Raw genomic sequence first — 20,660 nt, 5'->3', positions numbered from 1 at the left:
CTCCTCGACTCATCTTCCCGCCTCTGTCCTAATTTGTCTTTCTCTTTTTCCCTTCATCTTGTTCGCTCTTCAATTTATCTCACTGTCCCGAGTTTTTCCCCTTCTGCTCTTTTTACTTGTTTCCCTCTCAGCATGGGATCTAAGCGCCTCTGCCCAACCATCTTTTCGTCTGCTCATGCCTGGGTAGATATGGAGAATGATTGACCTCCATACACACATTCAGTCAACAAAGTTTGATTCCTCTAGTATGTTTACAGTAGCACATGGCTTCAGCTGGAGGTAGACGAGGACAGCCTGAGGCGCTAGACTTCCAGCAAATGCTCATTAAGCTGAGATCAAGATTCCCACGAACAACAAACTAGACAGGAATGTCTGGCTCCTTGCTGGACCTGAAGCCTTTAATGCCACACATGAAACAGAAACAAAATGTCCAGTTTTTGGAAATACTTATTTTCACTCTTGCTGAGAAGATCGATACGCTTCGTGAATGTGTCTGTTTAATATGAACGTATCATATCTTAAACTTTATAGGTGCTGGTAGAGGTTCTTTTTTATCTTTGGACAGAGCCAGGCTAGATCTTTCCCCGTTTCCAGTCTTTATGCTAAGCTAAGCTAAGCTAAATGGCCATGCAGCGAACGCAGCATGGCGAGTGTAACAAAGAGAAAGGTGGATGCGGAATGTTCCAGGAGAAATGGACGAACGATTATTTCTTTGTGGAAGTAAAAGGCCAGTGTTTGTGTGGACGCGCTTGCGGTCATGGAAAAGGCTCTCGAGCTGCATTACAGCACGAAACATGCCAAACTGCACGAGCTGAAAGGACGAGTCGAGTGCGTTTGAATAAAGATAAAGTGCTGCTTGAAAAACAAAAACAAGCCCCGTCCCCCTCAGCCACCACTGTTCGAAAACATTAATGTTATTCCAAAGATACACCATGAATAAAACTAATCTGAATTAATGTTAAAACACTAACACTCTGGTCGGGAGTTGGAACAGCAGCAGAAGAGCTGCACTCTGGCTGCTCGTAGTAGCAGAGCTAACACCAGCAGGGTAAGACCAGCAGAGCTAACGTTATAGCAGAGCTAACACCGGCAGAGCTAACACCAGCAGGGCTAACACCAGCAGAGCTAATGTTATAGCAGAGCTAACACCAGCAGAGCTAACACCAGCAGAGCTAACACCAGCAGAGCTAACGTTATAGTAGAGCTAACACCGGCAGAGCTAACACCAGCAGGGCTAACACCAGCAGAGCTAACGTTATAGCAGAGCTAACACCAGCATCACTGCTGCTGATTCAGACTGTGTGCGTTTAAAAAACGCGGATATTTTCGCCTGAGTTTCTGAACGTTGGGGTCGACGTCACTCCATTTATAATTAATGTGTTGGATTTTTGACTTTTTTGCACTTTGTAGTTCTCTTCTCTCCTTTCCTCTCGTTTGTTCGCCAAACTGAGAATGTGAATGCACAAAGCAACGGCGTAAACACGGAAACGTGCACATAAATTAGATAAATAACATAAGCGCCTCAGACTTGTTCCTTTGTGCTCGTTTATCGAGAGTGCAAATTGTTTCACATTTCTGAGGCTGCTGTGTTTAACACCGGTTACACTTTGAATGTCTGACCCGTCTCTGATTGGCTGCAGTCTATGGCACAGATTAAAGTTTGAATCTTCTTACCGTTGCATTTGTTTAGCACTCCTTAATAAAATGTCTTTGTTTGCTTCCTGGGTACATGGTGCAATCAGGGCAATTGAAGGTAAAAACAACAAAACATTTGTTTAATAATATAATATTTATTATTATTTTGAAATGTTATTATGTAACTTCAATCTCAGAGAATTTGAGTTTTTATAATAACATAATATAGCCGCCTAATAATAAGAAAAATATTATAAGAATTGAAATACTAAATGTATATAATCAATATGTAATATAAATTATAAATACTAAGAATAATAATTAGAATAATACAAACAGCATAATAATCAACATTAGAATTCAGGGGAGACAAACAGGAAGCGTACATTTTATTTGATGGGGGGGAGGCGGTAAGGGACCTGGATAATGGATAGGGGGGCGCTGGCCCAAAAAAGGTTGAGAACCACTGCTTTAAGTTGATCTTCATGCACCTGCAGTATTCAGATCTCCTCTGCATGCACCTTGTCAAAACTCAGCTGTATGTGGAGTTCAGCAGATTAACTTGTTTGTTTAGGTCCGCAGTCAACTCATCAGGGATCTATTGACCATGTGTTGTCTCTGCCGATGCGTCTGTTATGTCAGAGGATTTGGCCGTCTTTGCAGAGACATAAAGGACCATCCGACATCTAAATCCTCTGCCGCTGAGTCTCTCAGTTATTTTCCACTTTCTTCTGTCTCTCTGATATAAGCCATGTGGGGTCAGACAGTCCTCTCCTTAATTTTAATTGTTGTGCCTGTCGTCTTCTTTTGGTGATAAGTAAGGAGGGAACAAAGCGATGTATTGGCAACAGTTAAGAGTTAAGACCATGCAAAAGGAGCTTGCCAACTCTATAAGAGCTTATGTACCAGCCATTTTGCTGATATGACACCCCTTTACGAGTTTTGGATTTTGTACATGGGGTTCAAAACCACAGTCAGAAATTAAAACATCCTCTTTCAATCCACTAACATACCACTTTAACTCAATGGTAATCTGAAAGCAAGATCATCGCATTCTTCACACTTAATAATACATGTTTAATGGCCAAACTTAAACATTGAGAGTACCTGACCTCAAATTAAACCTTCTGATTTTGCCTTCCCCCAACCAGATATCCCCCTGCTGTGCTGTTTTTTCTGAGTCTCAGCATTAGCGCTCGGGGTTGAGGAAACTCTTAAATGCTTTATGCGATCATGCGGAGCAGCAGTAAAAGAAACCTCATCCTTGCACTCTCTTTGCAAGCTTTCAGCTGGAATTCATCCATAAATTCAGACCTAATGGCACCTAGGACGTGGCTTTATTCCTTTTGCCCGTCCCAGCTGACCTCTGTGGACTGTCAGAGACGTTTAAGGATTTTTTCACGGCTTGAAAAGAGAACAACAAAACCCCCCAAGGCAAGGCAACATGTACAGTAGACACAGCAAGTTATAAATATGCTTTAAGGTTTGCAGAGTCTGTAGTGTCTGCCTTCGAGGCGATGGGACAGTGGTTAGAGCTCATCAAATATTCCATAGCATAGCATTACATACACACTCATATGGATATGTGCTGATACACAGCCGCAGAGACAGGATCAGACAGGATATTGTGTAGTATTGCTGCAAAGACAGTGGGGTCTGTAATTAAAGAGCAGGCCGTCTGAAGGCTTATGTTGCTGTTTTCTTTATTCATATCTCACTGCTCATTCATCTTTTCTTCACAGCCATATTTTCTAGGCCAAGCGAATATTCCACTCCAGTTGTCATGCCAACAGATTAGCGTGCTCTTGCGTGGTCTCAGCAGTCGGCAGGAGAGTATGGAGTATGTGTGTGTGTTGCGTGTTTGCGTGTGCACGTGGGGTCCTGTGTGTGCGCGTGTGTGTGGCGTCTTCTCTGCAGGGTCTCCAGGCTCTGCATTCAAATACACACAAGCTCATTCACATAACAACTACAAAAGTTTTTAAAGTCTTGAAGGTATGAAAATGGGACCAAATGCAAATATTTTTGCGAGTATGAAATTGTTACTGAAAGAAAATATATGTTTATGTTATTTTACAGACGGATTAATGTATTTTTCCCGCCTTCGCTGGGTTGATTGAAGAGCCAGAAAGTGCTTGTAGATGCTCAAAGATTTCAGTATCAGTTGCCCGATAGCACTGAATTCAAAAGCTTTGGCCACAAAAAAAACACAAAACTGCTGCTTAAATGTCAGTGCCTCTAACAGGCGTTTAAATCAACCAGCCAGGAAGTCATAATGCAACTAGTTTCCACAGTAATGACATAATCTAAAACCAGTCACATCTTTAATAATTAGCCCTTAACACAAACTACAGCTGAGGCTGATGGGGATGTAAAAAATGCTATTTTCTGGCTATAATATGTTGAAAAGAAATGTCCCTATAACTGTGTCATTGGTCTGAAACTGGGCACAGTTTTCTAGATTGGCTTGCACAATAGCTTGCAAAAAGTGGGCCAGAGAGAGATGATTTAAAACTCTGGGTCCATAGAGATGAAGCTTAAAAACCGCTGATCTATTTTGGTACTAATATGCCGTGTCATATCTAACAATAATAACTATTAGCGAGTCACACTACAGCTTTCCCATGAGCCATTGCTTTACAGTTAGTGTGGAAGACTGATGACCATCAGGTCACCACACTGTCTGTCGTTAACTATAACATTTACACAAGTGCACAGGAGTGAGTATGATTTCCATAAAACTTGTCACCTAATTCAACCAAGGTAGTTATTTTTAGACTTTTCCTTTGCAACTTAAGCAATTTGGTTTGTTTAATAACTGTTTGTATTGGAGCCAGCAGGCTGTTTGAAAGTCTGTTGTCAGCGCAGGCCCATTTTTCTCTCTTCTAAGTCTTTTGTCTCTTTTTACTCTCCCTGCTTCACTTTTTTCCACCTCCCCCCCTTCACCACAAAAACCTCAAATACGCAAGCAAGCAAGCTGCTTATGTAACTGGCCTGCAAAGCAGCCTGGTAGTTTACTTTGTTTTAGACCATTTTTCACAGATATATGCATAAATATGCTTCCACACATAAACATGCAGTGATTTATTTATACCATGGGACAAAAAGCATGCATGCACACGCACGCACACGCACACGCACACGCACACACACACACACACACACACACACACACACACACACACACACTGTAATGCCATATTACATTGGCATATGCGGCTTTGAGGTCTCGAAAAGCGCTATTTAAATGTATTATTATTATTATATTAATTTGCTTCCTCCTTACAGGAATAAATAGGGGTTTTCTTTGGTAGATATAAAGAGTCAACATTTAATTTAATTTATAATTCTTTTAATGTATAAATATCAAATATACTGTAGGTCGGCTGGAGGACAGAGGGCTTTTTCTTTTTAACATGATCCAGATTTTTATACTCAATTTGTACCACAAATGTTTTAATATATCACCACATAAACAAACAAATATGTTCTACTGTTACAAACATGGTAGTTTTTCTAACTCATCTTCTGCATCTTCTTCAACTACATTGCTAGAAAAGCTCTCACAAATTACCTTCAAATGACCTACTGTTGTTGCATTGTTGTATACATACTGGACTTCTATTTTCTATGGCATTTCTTTTCAGGAATGCACTTGATTTCATTCAATAAAGAATTATTAAAGAATGCCGTTCAGTTAGCAAGCTAGTTAGCTCATCAGATAATTTTAGCTACATTTAGGTTACATGTAAGTAAATAACAATAAACAACTTTGTGAACACTTGTTACTTGGTTAATGTATAGTTGAGGCTATGTTTGAAACAGATAAACATTTGCTCCACATTAATTAGTAGTTTAACATTTCAGGAAAAAGCTTATTTGCTGTATTTAAACTATATTCCTTTAAAACCGGTCATTTTAGTCCTTCTGCCTGCTTCTAGTGGAGTCCTCTCCACAGTCCTTGTTGCAGAATCTTTAATGCACAGAGAATATGCGCATTATTATTATAAGCATGTCAAAACTTTTTGATAATTTCACAAAGTTTCAGGAGAACAAGCTGCCTGAACATATTTGCAGAGCAAACATGGCTGACATCCAACACAGCAGGCTGTAGTTTTACAGAAACTGCAACAGCAGCAGCAACTGGGACAAACTCTTTCAGTCGGTGCTCGTGCATCTTCCCTGAAGTAACCTAACAGTTGACAGCAGATGACTGCTGTTTGGGAGATTCAGATGGGAGCAGAAATTAATGTCATTTAACCAAAGTGGCTCCTCATTATGCCAACTGGCCCCTGTGGGTGGATTGCAGTGTCGGTTTAGCACAATTTATCCCATTTTCTATGAAAGCTGAGGTTTAGCTCAGGCTCAGTCTCATTGCTTATGTAGCTTTGCCCTGGCACGCTTATAAATGTTTAAGCTGTCAGCTGTTCTTCTTTCTGCTATATGCAGCTTTGATGTTTCATGCAGATGATGCTCACACGAGCAGAAATACATACACACACACACACACACACACAGACACTTGTATGCATACAAGAGTATTCATTGTGCAGCCTTTTTGGCCAGTTTGCAGGCAGAGGATTCTCCATCATTTTCCTCCTGTCGAGGAAAACAGAGGACATTTTGTTAAAGGAGTTAGACAAAAAGACAAACAATTTGTGGTGACGATTGTTCTGCCAACAAACTCTTGGGATTTGGCTGTTCTCTCTACGCAGCTGGCTGCGGGACACAAAGACACTTTTTTATGATCCGCTCTCCTACTCTCTCATTGCTACTGAACCACAGATCCAAAAGATATTTTCTTAAACATTTACAGTGATAAAGGATAATGAAGTAATGGACAAAAAATAAGATTTAGAAAAATGTGACGCCTTATATTGATTTTCTGTCTTGAAATGTGCCTGTGGGGACTTAATATGTCCTTAAAATGTGATAGGAGAGATATAAATGAACTAAAGTCAAACTCATAGATTGCTGGGCCACCAGAACAGCAGACAGTGATATTAGCTAGGAATGTTAGCGCTAGATATATAGTCTGGTCTGGTTGCACATGAGAAGCAATATTTGGTTTGCAAATGTTATGTGTATGGGCCGGTTTAGACACCTTGGATGTAACTCTCATCTGCTTTTATTATGATAGAATTCTTTTCTTGATACCCTGTCATTTCAGGGCTACAGCTCTGTGTTGCTTTGACTCTCTCGTTGGGGTTGCGCAATCAGGAGGTTTACTATGTATTATGCTCCAGCAGCATCACTGGAAAAAACTAATCCATCAAATCAGTTTTGGACATTTTGATCTCGTGATGAAACCTGCCACTGCTGCCCACTGGCAGGTTTCCATTCGGGGACATTATTGTCATGCACTTGCTTGGTTGTATATTTCTCTCTCTGTAATCTGCGGAGATAGAGTTGTTAGAATATTATTTTATACTTAGTTTGGTCCTTAAATTATTGCTAAACTTCATACAGTGCAGCCATGAATCCTGAGGTCAGAGGTCACTTCATCAACAGTTAGCAGAGCTTTGCTTGTTACAGTTGTCTATAACCTGTTGAGGATCACGTGAGCTGTGTGTTCACAGTGAAAATTGCTAAAATATTTACTTAATAATGATCTCACATTTTGAGTTTAATGTGTTGCTTTAAACAGCATCACCAGTAAGAACACCGGCTACTTGTTTTTAATAAGTTTCATTGTGCTGGGTTTGTCAACTATAGAGATTTGTTTGTTGACGGAACTCTTTTGGGAGAAAAGTGAGCGTGTCTTGATGTTTTAACATTTCGTCTTTGGGATACTTTTCGGAAATTACATTCAAAGCTTCTCACCACTATAGAAAATTGAAAGCAACTAACAATGTGTTTTCAGGTGTCTTTTATTCCCAAAACATATTCTGTTTTATTTCTGATATCTGGTATCTATCATGTGTCACAAGAAAAATAAGTTAAGATGGAACTTTTTTGAACTAAATCTTTTCAAGCCTTGGTTTTAGTTTTCATTCCCACCTATGCTTCGGTTACCTTTGCCTCAATTCACCCAAATCGGAGTGTAGATGTACAATGTGAACCTGCATCATGAGTGCGTACACACATTTGCATGAAGCAGCGACGTGTGTGTCTGCGCTTCTATTTCAGGCACATCCTTCTTTGTTGTTAGCGCACCGCTGCCTTGAGCGCGAAGGCCCCAGAAAGTGGAGCAGCACAATAGCTTTGATGTTGTGATGTCTGCAGGGTGGTGTAAGAGCTGCTGTGTGGACGAAGAGTCGCATATAAGCAGCCCTCTGACAGCACAGATTAGTGTAACAGACAGACCAGGACTGAGACGTGCAAACACTCACAGCTACACACACACTCTGACAGGAGTTCACACACAGAGTAGCACAAATAAGAGAATGGACTGACAGTTTTCTACATAACGTTACAGTTAATAAAGGCTCATAACTGACTCAGAGTTTAGCTGTTTGCTAACTGACTCACCCTCTGGGGTTAGGGTTAAAAATTAATTAATATTGTCCAGAAACTCAAAGATTCACTCAGTTTCAATGAAATTCTAAATAGAGAACTACTTTATTCCTCCCAGATGTGTAGCCAGTTTACACAACAGAAATAAATTCTGTGTAGATGTGAGAGTTTCCACCTATACTTAATTGCCAGTTACCAAGCAGTTATTTTGTTCATTTTAAATTCCACCTCCTTCTTTGGTAATTCATCAGCAGAAGAGATGATCAAAGTGCTATTTATGTTTCCGACTTCAAGGTTTTTAATGTGTATATTTGAAACCCTATTTCGCTCCCCTCTGCATGTGTTTTTTTATGCCTCCGTGCCGGCGGCATTATGTTTTCCAGTTGTCCGTATATCCGTCTGTCCCATTTTCGTGAACGCGATATCTCAGGAACGCCTTGCGGGAATCTCTTAAAAATTTGGTACAAACGTCCACTTGGACTGAAGGATAGAGCTGATTAGATTTCAGTGGTCAAAGGTCAAGGTCACTGTGACCTCACAAAACACATGTTTGGCCATTCATATGCTAATTATGACAATTTCACACAAACACAAAGTGATGACATGGACAGACATGTATGTAAACTGCACCTTGACTGGTTGGTGGAGGATACAACCGCGAGGCAGTAGTCATAGTTCTACGTGGGTTTCCTCTGTGAGTCAAAAGCGTATCCCTCTCCTCTGACAGCTCATGGTTGTTCTGTTCAGCTTGGATCAGAAGAGTGACGCTATAGCAGAGTAAATTTAGTGCAGGCAGACAGGAAGTGAGGCACCAGAAATAGAGAGGGGAACGAAACACTATGACAATTTGAAGCTGCTGGTTAGAGTGAATCAACGGCGTGACTGCTCCAGGTGTGACTGTGAGCAGACTGATGAAGGAACTGCTTAATGCTTGTGAAATGCTTTTATCTGACCTGTGTACTGTAGACTTTAGGGAGATGTGAAAAATGTGGGGGGTTTTGTGTGCGAGAGAGAGGAGAAATGAGAAAAACCAACAATGGTGGAAGAAGTTTGGGCGAAACAGGCATCCCATTAACCCTGCGATGACCTGAGACTCAAAGGAGAACAAGTTAATGGAGCTGCTGTGTGTTTACAGTGTGTGTGTCTGTGGTTGTGTGTGTGCGTGTGTGATTGTGTGCTTACATTTGAAAGAGGGAGATCAAAAAGAATAAAAGGGTGCGTTTCATTAATAATTATTCTTTGCAACCCTGCAAACATACAGCAGTGTGTGTGAATAATTCATGTGTTTATTATTACAGACCCTCATTAATGTGACCTTAGACAGACACACTGACCTGTTAACTTAACAGGTTTGGTGCTGAGAAGCCAATGCAAAACATATTAATAATGATGGCTTAATATTATTTTGCGTTAAAGTCATTTAAGCTACAAATCAGAGTGCACTCTGGGATGCTTGTGGGAAGTGTTGGACTTAGTTTCTATTGCATGTGCTGCAGCCTTATTTTACAAAACCTATAATGCATTTCGCTCAGTGTTTGTGTTGCATTCAATCGCCGACGGGGCAGTCATCTGTGTCTGCACTGTCATGGCTATGTTGCAACGTTTGAAGTCATTGAGGGATGAAATGAGATATTATGGCTGGATTTAAATGTAACACTTTCATTGTTATGAATATAAGAGCTGAGCCGAAAGTGCATCATCATGCAAAATTGCATTTTTATTAAGTAAGAGCAGCATGAGCACCTTTTAGTTTTACTTCCTGCTCTGTGATTTGACAATTTCTCTGGAAGCCGATTCCTGAGCAGCTCTCTGAGATTTCTCTGTCTGTCCCTGTCAGCTTGGATTTGCTGTAGCGCCGACAGGCCAAGGAGGGTGGCATTTGTGTGTGTGTGTGTGTGTGTGTGTGTGTGTGTGTGTGTGTGTGTGTGTGTGTGTGTGTGTGTGTGTGTGTGTGTGTGTGTGTGTGTGTGCTGTCAAGGTACATTCAGCAGCATCTGATTTATTTATGTCCTGCGCAGCAATTGTTAATTTTTCAACGGGTGTGACGTGGAGCGATCAACACTATGTTCCGGCATTTGTGTGCATGTGAGTTTGTGTGTGTGTGTGTGTGTGTCTGTGTGTTTGTGTGTGTATGTTGTGTGTGTGTCCCATAACTGTCAGTCAGAAAAAAATGTTTTCTTGGTGCCTCAGCTCCTTCACAGCTCTCTTTCTCTTCTCCCTCCACCACTCTATCTCCTTCTCCCTGTCTCCTCCGCTTTTCCTGCTTGAGTCTCTTTTAGCACAAGAACCTCATTTATTAATGCTTCTGGGCCTCCGATGCCATTTTCAGCTAGTTGCCAAGAACTCCTTTTTAAAAATTAACAGAGTCGACAAGTTAAAGAAAATAAATTAAACACATCATTGCCCTGCTGGTGCTCGGGCTGATTTAAAGTGTGTGCACATCAAAATGGCTAATGCAAAATAACGTGTTTGGAGAGTAAGACTCAACCTGGGAGAAAGTTATTTATAACTCCAGCTTAAAATGCATGTAACGGGTCTATTATGGAGTTTGTTTTCTTTTGTTGTGTTATTTGAATAGACTGGTCCCACAAGTTTCAACTGCGTGTCTCACTGTGCTTTGAAGTGAAAGAGAAGGACAGCTAGTATTATAGTCTTTATCCTAACGTTAGCCTTTCTTTTTATGAATACATATCTTCAGAAAGGATAATTCGATGCTATGTGTGCACAAGTCAGGCACATATGTTGCAGAGAACATATTCTGTAGCTTTCAGTGAGGGATGCTTCATAAGCATTGAAAAGTCATATCTATCCCAGAATGGAGTCATTTGTCCCACAGTGGGACGACAAACAATATCAGCGCATTAGATCTAAGAATTGTTCAATATTTTTAGGAAATTTACTTACTCGCTTCCTTGTTGAGAGTTAAATGAGAAAAGCGATACCACTCTCAAATGTTTGTTGAATATGAAGCTGGAGCAAAGAGTCAGTTAGCTAAGCTTAGCATAAAGACAAACACAAAGTGGACATCAAATAGGCCTAACAGCACCTCTAAAGCTAATTAACACTTGGTAACGTGTTTGTTTAATCTATGTCAAGACAGAAATGTAACAAAAGTCATGCCATGCTAGCAGCTCTGTGAGGCTGTACTTGGGCACAGTGCTCACAGTAACAAGGCTAACAAGCTGATGAATAGTGTTGTGGTGAATGTTCATCTAGCAAGTACTTTGTATCTAACATATATGTCAATAGTGTGTAAAATTTCATTGATGTATGATATTCAATACACACAGTCTGGTTTATGAAACATCTCCACATGTATATCTACATAGAGAAGTGTGGAGGTGTAGATGTGACAGCATAGTGTAATTGTAAGCTCAGACGGTTTGAAAAGCACTGAGATTGTAGAAATGAATGCAAGGGTCCCCAGTTAACCCATTAAAACAGATGTATGGGTCCCTTAGCACATCGTAATGAGGAGAAGGGGGGACATGAGCGTGTGAAGAGGGCATATGATAGACCTCACTATGCCAGATAACCTTACGTTATCCCATTACGAGTGCTAGACAAGCCTTACGTCCCCTTGATTTATTGACAGGAGAACAAGACGATGTGAAATTGATGACCTTATAGCATCATCTTCGTCACAAGGGGTGGGCAAATGTGTATAAGAGAAGAACACAGAACGTTAGAGTTTAGTGTTTAGGCTGTAACCTCGGGTGAGTTCTTATTTTCATGTACGAATAAACTCTGTTGTATTTAACTTTGTTCTTCTTCAGTGAACTTCTTTTGAATCTGTTATAACTTCAAGACTAGAACTTAAACATTAGACCTGAACTTCAATAGCTTATTAGATTTAAATTGATCGAGGAGGAGATCTAGACTTCACTTCTGGCCCGGAGAAAATACTTTTTCCCCGACAATAGCAGGTCGAATGTTAACCACGTTCACCGTCTTACTTTAGCGTGTTAGCATGCTAACATTTCTTAATTAGCACTAAACACAAAGAACAGCTGAAACAACAATATGTGGTTATAGAGGGTTTTATGTGCTGAAACCATTTCTTTATTAAACTTACTGGTTTGCATGTTTTTAACTTTGGACAAAGCCTGTCTTTATGCTACACTAACTTTGTCCAGGCCCCAGCTCTGTAGTTAAAGTGTAGACATGAGAGTGCTGTCAATCTTTTGCAAGTACACATATTTCCTCAAATGTCAAACTATCCCTTGTATAATATCTCTTAAACATCATCCTTATAACCGTGTATGGTGCATTACTGTCTCACACTGTACTTTATGCTGCATTCACACACTACTCTACAAGGCAAGACTTTTCCCTCGTTCTCTTTTTCTCCCTCGTTCTCTTCTCTGACGCAGCTCTTTCACTCTGCCTCAGGGGTTGATCCACTAATTTTAGCTTGGCAAAGAGGCAAAAACACAGATGGGACTCTTCTTGTTAATTTCATTTGCAAGTCAAAATGTATTCTCTGTTCCTTCCCTGTGTTTTTCCTTCTCATTATTCCACCTTGCTCTTCTCTTTTCCTCTTCACTGTGCAGCAATTCAGCACATGCCTTTTATCTGGCATGCATTGTAAAAGAAAACACATGGAGAAGGTCATGAAACACCGCTCCTGTACTAGAGTATAGAGTATAGCCAGTGTGTGTGTGTGTGTGTGTGTGTGTGTGTGTGTGTGTGTCTGCGTGTGTGTGTCTGTGTCTGTGTGTGTGTGTGTGTGTGTGTGTCTGTGTGTGTGTCTGTGTGTGTGTGTGAGAGAGAGAGAGAGAGCAGGAGCCTCAGTGCGCTGTGATAAACACGGTCAGATGGGAGAGCAGGCAGACCCAACACTGGAGGCCACACACACACACACACACACACACACACACACACACACACACACACACACACACACACACACACACAAATTACGATGGCCTCTCATTAAGAACATCAACAGATGCTGGACAAGCGCTTGATTACATTTGGATTAGACTATTAGTGTAACATAGGATTAGGAGACTTGAGTTGTTGCCTTGTTCGCTGTAATGATCTCACTTACATCATCTCAGACAAATACACAGCAGACAGTCACGACTGTAAAAGGAAGATTTGACCCTAAGCACGTATTTCTTGAGCTATTTTATTGACTGGTGTACTTTTTATTTTTTTATAAACGTTCCAGATTCAGACAAAAAGCAGGGAGTGTCTGCACACTGGATTATAGCTCCTGAACTTTATTAGACTTAACTTAAACATTTATTTTTTTCAGCTTGATAAACACTAGTTGTTCCCTATCTTTTTGATTTGCAACCCCTTACCATTTACTTCAAACCTCAGAGAGCTATGTTTTCTTGAGACCCCCTTTTACAGTGTAGTGTAAGAAGGTGTGACCACTTTAACCAAAGACTCTTTTTACTGGGTTGTCCATCCCATTGTTGTGAACACAATATCTAATGAACACTTTAATGAACTTTCTTCAAATTCGGCACAAACGTCCACTTTGACTCAAGGATAAACTAATTTGATTTTTGTGGTCAAAGGTCACTTTTGAACTCACAAAACACATTTTTGACCATACAAGTGTCTAATAGGATATAATTATGAAGTGATGACTTTGGACAGACATGGATGTAAACGGCAACTTGACTGGTTGGCAGAAGAATACAACCGCACGGTCGTATTTTCTAGTTTGAATAATAATAACATTGACATTCTCTTCTTCAATTAACAAAAGAATAAATGTTACTATAGGTTACTTTTTTCTTCACTGTATCTGCACCTGACCTAAACATAGAACGTGCATGCAAATACCCAGTTGGATCTCAAATTCAGAAAAATGGCAAAATAATTCAGCCATCTGAGACATTGAAACATAATTTTGCAATGACATAAAAAGTTAAAGAATGTAAAAATCCATCATAGAAGGAATACCATAATTATATTTCTCTTCAAACAGCAACCATATAATTGCAGCCACAGGTCATATCACTGATACTCTCTTCACCTTCATGTTTAACACACAGCTGTATAACACACTGCTAAATGCACACTCTTGGCAGTGGCAGGTTTATTAAATAGAAGTCAGTAACTACCCGCAGGTGGATTATTCCTTAAATCAATTGTTTCTTGAATTAACTCTGGTTCACTGTTGCACTGATGAGTCCCGCACGTAATTAACTCTCCTCCTCCTCTGTCCTTCTCTTCCACTCCCAGTGAGCAGAGTATCTGCCAGGCGCGGGCCTCGGTCATGGTCTACGATGACACCAGCAAGAAGTGGGTGCCCATCAAGCCTGGACAGCAGGGATTCAGCCGCATCAACATCTACCACAACACTGCCAACAACACCTTCAGAGTGGTGGGCGTCAAACTGCAGGACCAGCAGGTAAATGTCCCCAGAGAGTGAGATGTCATCGTGCTGTGGGAAGATTGCAACAAACTGTCGTGATCTTGATTTTCTGTTTCCTGTTTTATTTTGAAAGGTTCACTCCCCCTTGTGTCATGTCTTGTTTTACTTCCTGTCCCTGTGTTTTTCCCTCCTTCTGTGATTGTTGATTTGATCCTCCTGTGTCCATCCATCCTGCCCTTGTGTCTTTGCCTTTCACCCCAGCTGTGTCTCGTTCCCTCGTTTGGTATCTGTGTGTATATATCCTTGTCTGTCCCAGTGTTCCTGGTCAGTTTGCCATCCATGTTACGCCCTTGGTAGTTGGTGCCTCCTTGTGCCTCCTTGTGCCTCCTTGTGCCTCCTTGTGCCTCCTTGTGCCTCCTTGTGCCTCCTTGTGCCTCCTTGTGCCTCATTGTGCCTCCTTGTGCCTCCTCGTGTCATCCCGTTTTGGGTTTGCAGTTTTACTTTTTGCCTTGTTTTATATTTTTTGTAAGCTTTTTGGAATAAAGCTCTCTTTTTGTTAACCTCCTCCTCTGCCGCTCTGCATTTGGGTCCTCACCTTTTCTCACTGAAAGTTTGAGCCTTATAACTTATGTTAAAGTTGTGTGTGTGCATGAACTAGTGATGGGCAAATCAAGCTTTTGTGAAGCACTGAACCACTTCAGCCAATTGTTTCGAAAATGGGTTCATTACTCGAAGCTTCAGGTACAGTGACCTCTACTGGCGAAGTGCAAGGTTGCAGTGGATTTAAAGTATCTTTGCCTTAAAAATTCTTTGACTCACACATTTGAGACTGAATATCATGTTCTATTTAAAAATAAAGATTGATGATTGTGTGTTGGGCTTTTTATGCCTTAAATGATAGTATGGTGCAGCATTTGGGATTCAAACCCCAGGCTGCTGTGTCAAGCACTTTGAATGAGGAATGCCTGCTCTACGAGCTGCGCCACTGGGGCAGGGCATGAAAATGTGGGATGTATATTTGTTTTGTTTACTTGCTCACAAGGAACAGATGATGCTGGCGTGCATAAAAATTGTTTCGCTAGTTGGCTCCATAATGATCCAATACAAACGCAATACCAACAACTCAACAGCAACAACGCATACTACAACAACAACCCACAAATTCGCGGTTATAAAGTGTTGAGGTGCTCAAATTCAAAACTGTCTCAACCTGTCAGAATCGAAACGAGGCAGTGCCAGCGAATCACCTGATTGGACTGCGAACCAGTCCGGTGATTTATTCAGGCAATGAAACAGTTACTTCTTCGGACGTCATATGTCACGTGATTTGAAGCAAGCTTCGAAGCAGTGGTTCTATAGAATTGTAGTTCTGGGTTTGAAGCACGTATTGAAGCTTCAGTATCACACTGCCATCACTAGCATGAACCCTAGTGTTTCATTAAAGGTCTTTAGTATCACTAATCCTCCGCTGTGACATAAGACAATCTTCTTCTCTGTCTGGCTCTCCAAAGGCAAGTCCTAATGCTACCATTCTCATATAATTAAATCTCATTTTAGATACTATTCATGGTCAGCATTTTTATGAAATAGTCTTTCAATGCATTTCCATTTTCTATTCTATTTTTTATTTGTAGTGACGGTGTCTGCCTTTCCCACGCTGGATTCAAATTGCCTTCCTAAGCTATACATGCATTACACAAACTGCGACAATATGACTCAATTTGACTGCTAAAATAGATGGAAGCAGATTGCACTCTAACATTCCCCTGACATTTATAGAAAATATTTGATGTTTGAATTTTCATTTGAGTAGTATAAAATGACAAATACAGAGCATATTTTCCAATTATCTAAACTACTACAACTACTATACTTAATGACTTAATATTCGTATTGATTGTAAAAAGTGTTTTTTTCATCTAATTGTCACTGTTGCTTCAAAAGGTTGTCCACACACCCACCATGAGTACTATGATTGAGAAGAAACAAAAATAACCAACAGTATTTTTTCACAACTGCGTTTGTTTTATACTATAGCTCATGATGTAAGCCAAATAAAATGTGTGACAAGTGACTAATCCAAAAGCTATTACAAGATGTGTCTTTCTTGTCTTTACAGTGGAACAAAACACAAATCAATAAGTCCTTTCAGACACAGAGCAATCATTTCTCTGGGATTTAAAGGTCTCTCTCTGTTAATTAACACTACAGTTGTGAGAATGGTGTTGTAGTGCGCATGTTTTATTTATCCCTCCAGCCTGCCATCTGTAGATGCATATCGCCCCTCAGATAAAGAAGATGGATGAGTGTTTAAGATAAATGCTTCACAGTGAAAAATAGGACGTTTTGTGTAGTAAACTATTCGTCCTTCTCCTCCCTCACAGGTGGTTATCAACTACTCCATAGTGAAGGGCCTCAAGTACAACCAGGCAACCCCGACCTTCCACCAGTGGCGGGACGCCAGGCAGGTCTATGGCCTCAATTTCGCCAGCAAGGAAGAGGCCACCACCTTCTCTAACGCCATGCTCTTCGCTCTCAACGTTCTCAGCGCTCAGGATGGAGGTGTGTTTCCCCTCAGTGTAGCACATGAACATTTTGTACACCAGTAAGCACACATGGAATAATGCTTAAGAGGCCTATCTTGGATGATTTCCTTATTTTAGGAAGAGCTCACAGACTTATTACCCACATGACCCTCAGCTTCCCTTCTAGAGCTTCACATTCGATTTATAGTTGTCACTTATGGCCAATCCAAATAGCACATTGAACTGTATAATGTCCGGAGCCCAGCTTGGACAAGATCACCTATTGATTGTTGAAGATTTTCAATGGTCTGTATTTCTGGCAATATCACCGCACTCACAACACAATGCAAAGGTGAAAGAAGGCCAAAAACAAATATAAATACAGAGAAAATAAATTCAAAAGTAAATTAATCAAAAAACTATAACTGTAAACTGCATTTCCCATTAAAAAGCGTAGATGTGCTGTGTGACCTAGACTTCCCTTCTGTCAAATATTTACTCTGATGTGTAGCTGAAAGCTTCATAGTAGTAGTAGCTGTACTATAGTATTAGTAGTGGTACTATACTAGTAGTAGCAGTTGTAAAGTTGTATAAGTGGTAGTAATGGTAGTAGTAGTAGTAGTAGTAGTAGTTGTAAAGTTGTATAAGTGGTAGTAATGGTAGTAGTAGTAGTAGTAGTAACAGTTGTAAAGTTGTATAAGTGGTAGTAATGGTAGTAGTAGTAGTTTTAGTAGTAGTAGTAGTAGTAGTTGTAAAGTTGTATTAGTAGTAGTAGTAGTAGTAGTAGCAGAAGTAAAGTTGTAGTAATGGTAGTAGTAGTAGTAAGTAATTAAGTAAAAACAAAGTTTAAGTTTAAAACAAAGTTACTTAGTGCTTCACAGGTAAAAACATACATATACAGTTATAAACAGAGAACACACACAATTACAGCACCTATGCACGGAAGGCAAGTCGGTACAGATGGGTTTTGAGAAGTTTTTTTAAACACTTTACAGCTGACTCAGTAGTAGTAGTAGTAGTAGTAGTAGTAGTAGTAGTAGTAGTAGTAGTAGTAGTAGTAGAAGTAGTAGTAGTAGAAGTAGTAATAGTAGTATACAAATGGTCAGGGGTCACCTAATTAGTCATTTGATTTAGATTTGATGTCAATTCGAAAAACTAATCTGGAATTACATTGAACTTCCCAAACCAATAAAACAATACGTTTGTCACTTTTACCTGCCAGATATATGATACACAACTAGCAGAAGGGTTACAGAGATGCCAGACAAGCACAGTTTTTAAATGCCGCCACAGTCCAATTTGCAAAATAAGAAAAAACACCTCTGGGTGGATGATGGGTGTGTAGGGTCCTTAAAATTCTGCTAGTGCGTTCCCGGTTTCATCAATTTTATAACTAGAGCAGCTTCATTGTGACATGTAGTCCCCTCTGCTGGACACTTTGGAAAATAAGTTATGATACTGCATCCTCAGAAAATGACAACTGAATGCAGATGCTAAGAGTATCTTCATTCCTATTTATCTACTATGTACCTTTTTCACTGCAGACATGTTGACATGTAACTGTAAGAAAACAAACATAGATGTCAATAATAACATTAATAATGGCTGTGTTACATTATGCATGCTGGTATGACTTCCTAAGACACTAGTAACAAGGCCTCGTTAATGTTATTACTTCCACCTGTGTTTTTCCTGCTAAAAGTAAAGAAATGGAGAAAAACAAGTCTATTTGATGACTTCTTGCCAAGAAGTAATCTTATCTTCTTGAGCTCTGTTTGTACACAAGTGTGCATTTACATATGTGTGTAAGAAAAAGCATGAAAGACAGACGGCTATAAATCGGGAAGTGATAGAATGAGCGACTGAGAGACAGAGTGAGTACCACAGCTTGCTAGTCATTACTAGAGGCGGCAGCGGCGGCAGCAGCAGTAGCAGCAGCAGCAGCAGCAGCAGCAGCAGCAGCAGCAGCAGCAGTGTGTCTCCCCCTGCAGTCCCCTCCAGCCTCTTAATTAGAATGAGTCATTGAGAAGACCTCCCCTGGGTCCCGTGCTAGAGAGCAGATCTTTTCATCTGCCTAATAACACAGGACGAGGAACAAAGAGGCTCGAGTGACAGCAGCCAAACACAAGTGCACAAATACACGAGAGGAGGATACACACTCGACAGAAAGAGAGGCTGATAGCTTTACGATACAGCAGTGACTCCAGCTGCATAAAGAGATACAATCTGTGTGTACAGGCGTACCAACACTATCACACACACTGCAGAAAACACATGAGTAGAAGCTTTCATGGCCAAGTGTATGTGTGTATCTATTTGCCTTTGTTTCTTCTCTCCTACGTGGCAAAAGATGCAATTCCAACCCATCTGTGTGCCTAAAATGATTCAATAAGACACATTCACTCCTCTTAAAGCAAAGATGATGATGATGTGGGATTTTCCCTCCACTCTAAGCAGGTGTGCATGCCCCCTCTAGTGGTAAAAAGGTCAAAACCTGACCCATTGTTCTCACTTTGGAGCACAGAGTAAACACTGTAGATTCTGTAAGAAATAATTGTTTGAGATTGTTTAAGCAATTTATGATACATATACATATGTACTATAATTTCTTACTGTTATTAGAGTAAATGATACATGAAACTATTTACAGATCAAGATTCAATGGGAAACACCACAAGGTCCATTTGCTTTCAGTCATCTTAGAAATCTAGACTGAAAGTTAATTCTTGAACTTGGAATAAATTGTTGACAAAAAATCTCAAATCTACAGATTTATTGAGGAGAATCTAAAATTGCATTTAGTCGCCATTCTGTGTTTCACTTGGTTTAAAGTGCTTGTACCTTGGCTGCCAGGTCAAATGCCGACTGCAGTAAACACAACATTTTTAGGATAGCTCGTTGGGTGTTCTGCATGTTCGAGGCTCATTCTGAAGCAGAGATGTATGTGGATCAGCTCGCTATTATATTTGTGTGTGCGAGTGCATTAGGCTGCAGCAGCCTACAGACAAACCTGACCTTTTGAAACATTAGCCAGAGATGCTCGCTGCGCTGCTGCTGCCTGGAGGTGTGGGTTACAAGAAGATGACAGATGATACTGTGGATGGGCGGAGGAGGGGAGGAGGGGAGAGAGGCAGGCAGGTGAGGAGAGAGAGATAGAGAGGGATGTGATGTGATGGAGGGGGCGGAAGGGCAGCTGAAGGCGAGAGATGGTCAGCGGAGAGTGGGTCTGTCAGTGCCTCTGTGTCTGCTACAGCCGGTTCCTCTTCTTCAGCATGTCATGTAGGTACTAAATCTATTATTATTAGCGTGTGTGTTTAAAGAATATTAAAGGTTGTGGTGTCCATTCCTGCAAGTATGTGGATCACGGTCTTAAAATGTTATGGTGGAGGCCAAAGTCACTCTTTTTACTGCACATTTTATCAATCAATCGGCCCGTTTTCTGACCTGAGGACGTCATACGTCGTACCTGTATTAAATCTACAGCGTTCTAAAGCATTTTGGTAATTTTCACTTGTAAAAATGATTGAATTATTATTAAGCCACCTGAGTACAAAGAACAGATGTTATTTTAAAAGGAAAAAAACTTGAACTTGCAAAAAAGTTGCACAAAATTGTATCTTCTTCTTAAATGATGCTACTTGTGTAAAAACATAAGTAAAAGTGGTTGGAGCAACAATAGAACATATTTAGTTGTCAGTTAATTGACA

The 20,660-nt window shown here is 40.4% G+C and overlaps 1 protein-coding gene across 3 annotated transcripts in view; it reads left to right on the top strand.

Annotated features, from left to right (window-relative positions):
* Positions 1 to 20,660, top strand: part of evlb (Enah/Vasp-like b) — a 44,934-nt gene that overhangs the window by 15,128 nt on the left and 9,146 nt on the right. For all 3 annotated transcript variants that reach the window (XM_029425766.1, XM_029425765.1, XM_029425764.1), the window contains exons 2-3: positions 14,296 to 14,464; positions 16,813 to 16,990. In XM_029425766.1, the coding sequence (XP_029281626.1) occupies positions 14,296 to 14,464; positions 16,813 to 16,990 (347 nt within the window). The remainder of the gene's footprint in view (positions 1 to 14,295; positions 14,465 to 16,812; positions 16,991 to 20,660) is intronic.

Source organism: Cottoperca gobio, chromosome 24 (genome assembly GCF_900634415.1).
Source record: "Cottoperca gobio chromosome 24, fCotGob3.1, whole genome shotgun sequence".
Lineage (NCBI taxonomy): Eukaryota > Metazoa > Chordata > Actinopteri > Perciformes > Bovichtidae > Cottoperca > Cottoperca gobio.
The sequence above is the reverse complement of the archived record's forward strand: the minus strand, read 5'-3'. Positions and strand labels throughout refer to the sequence as shown.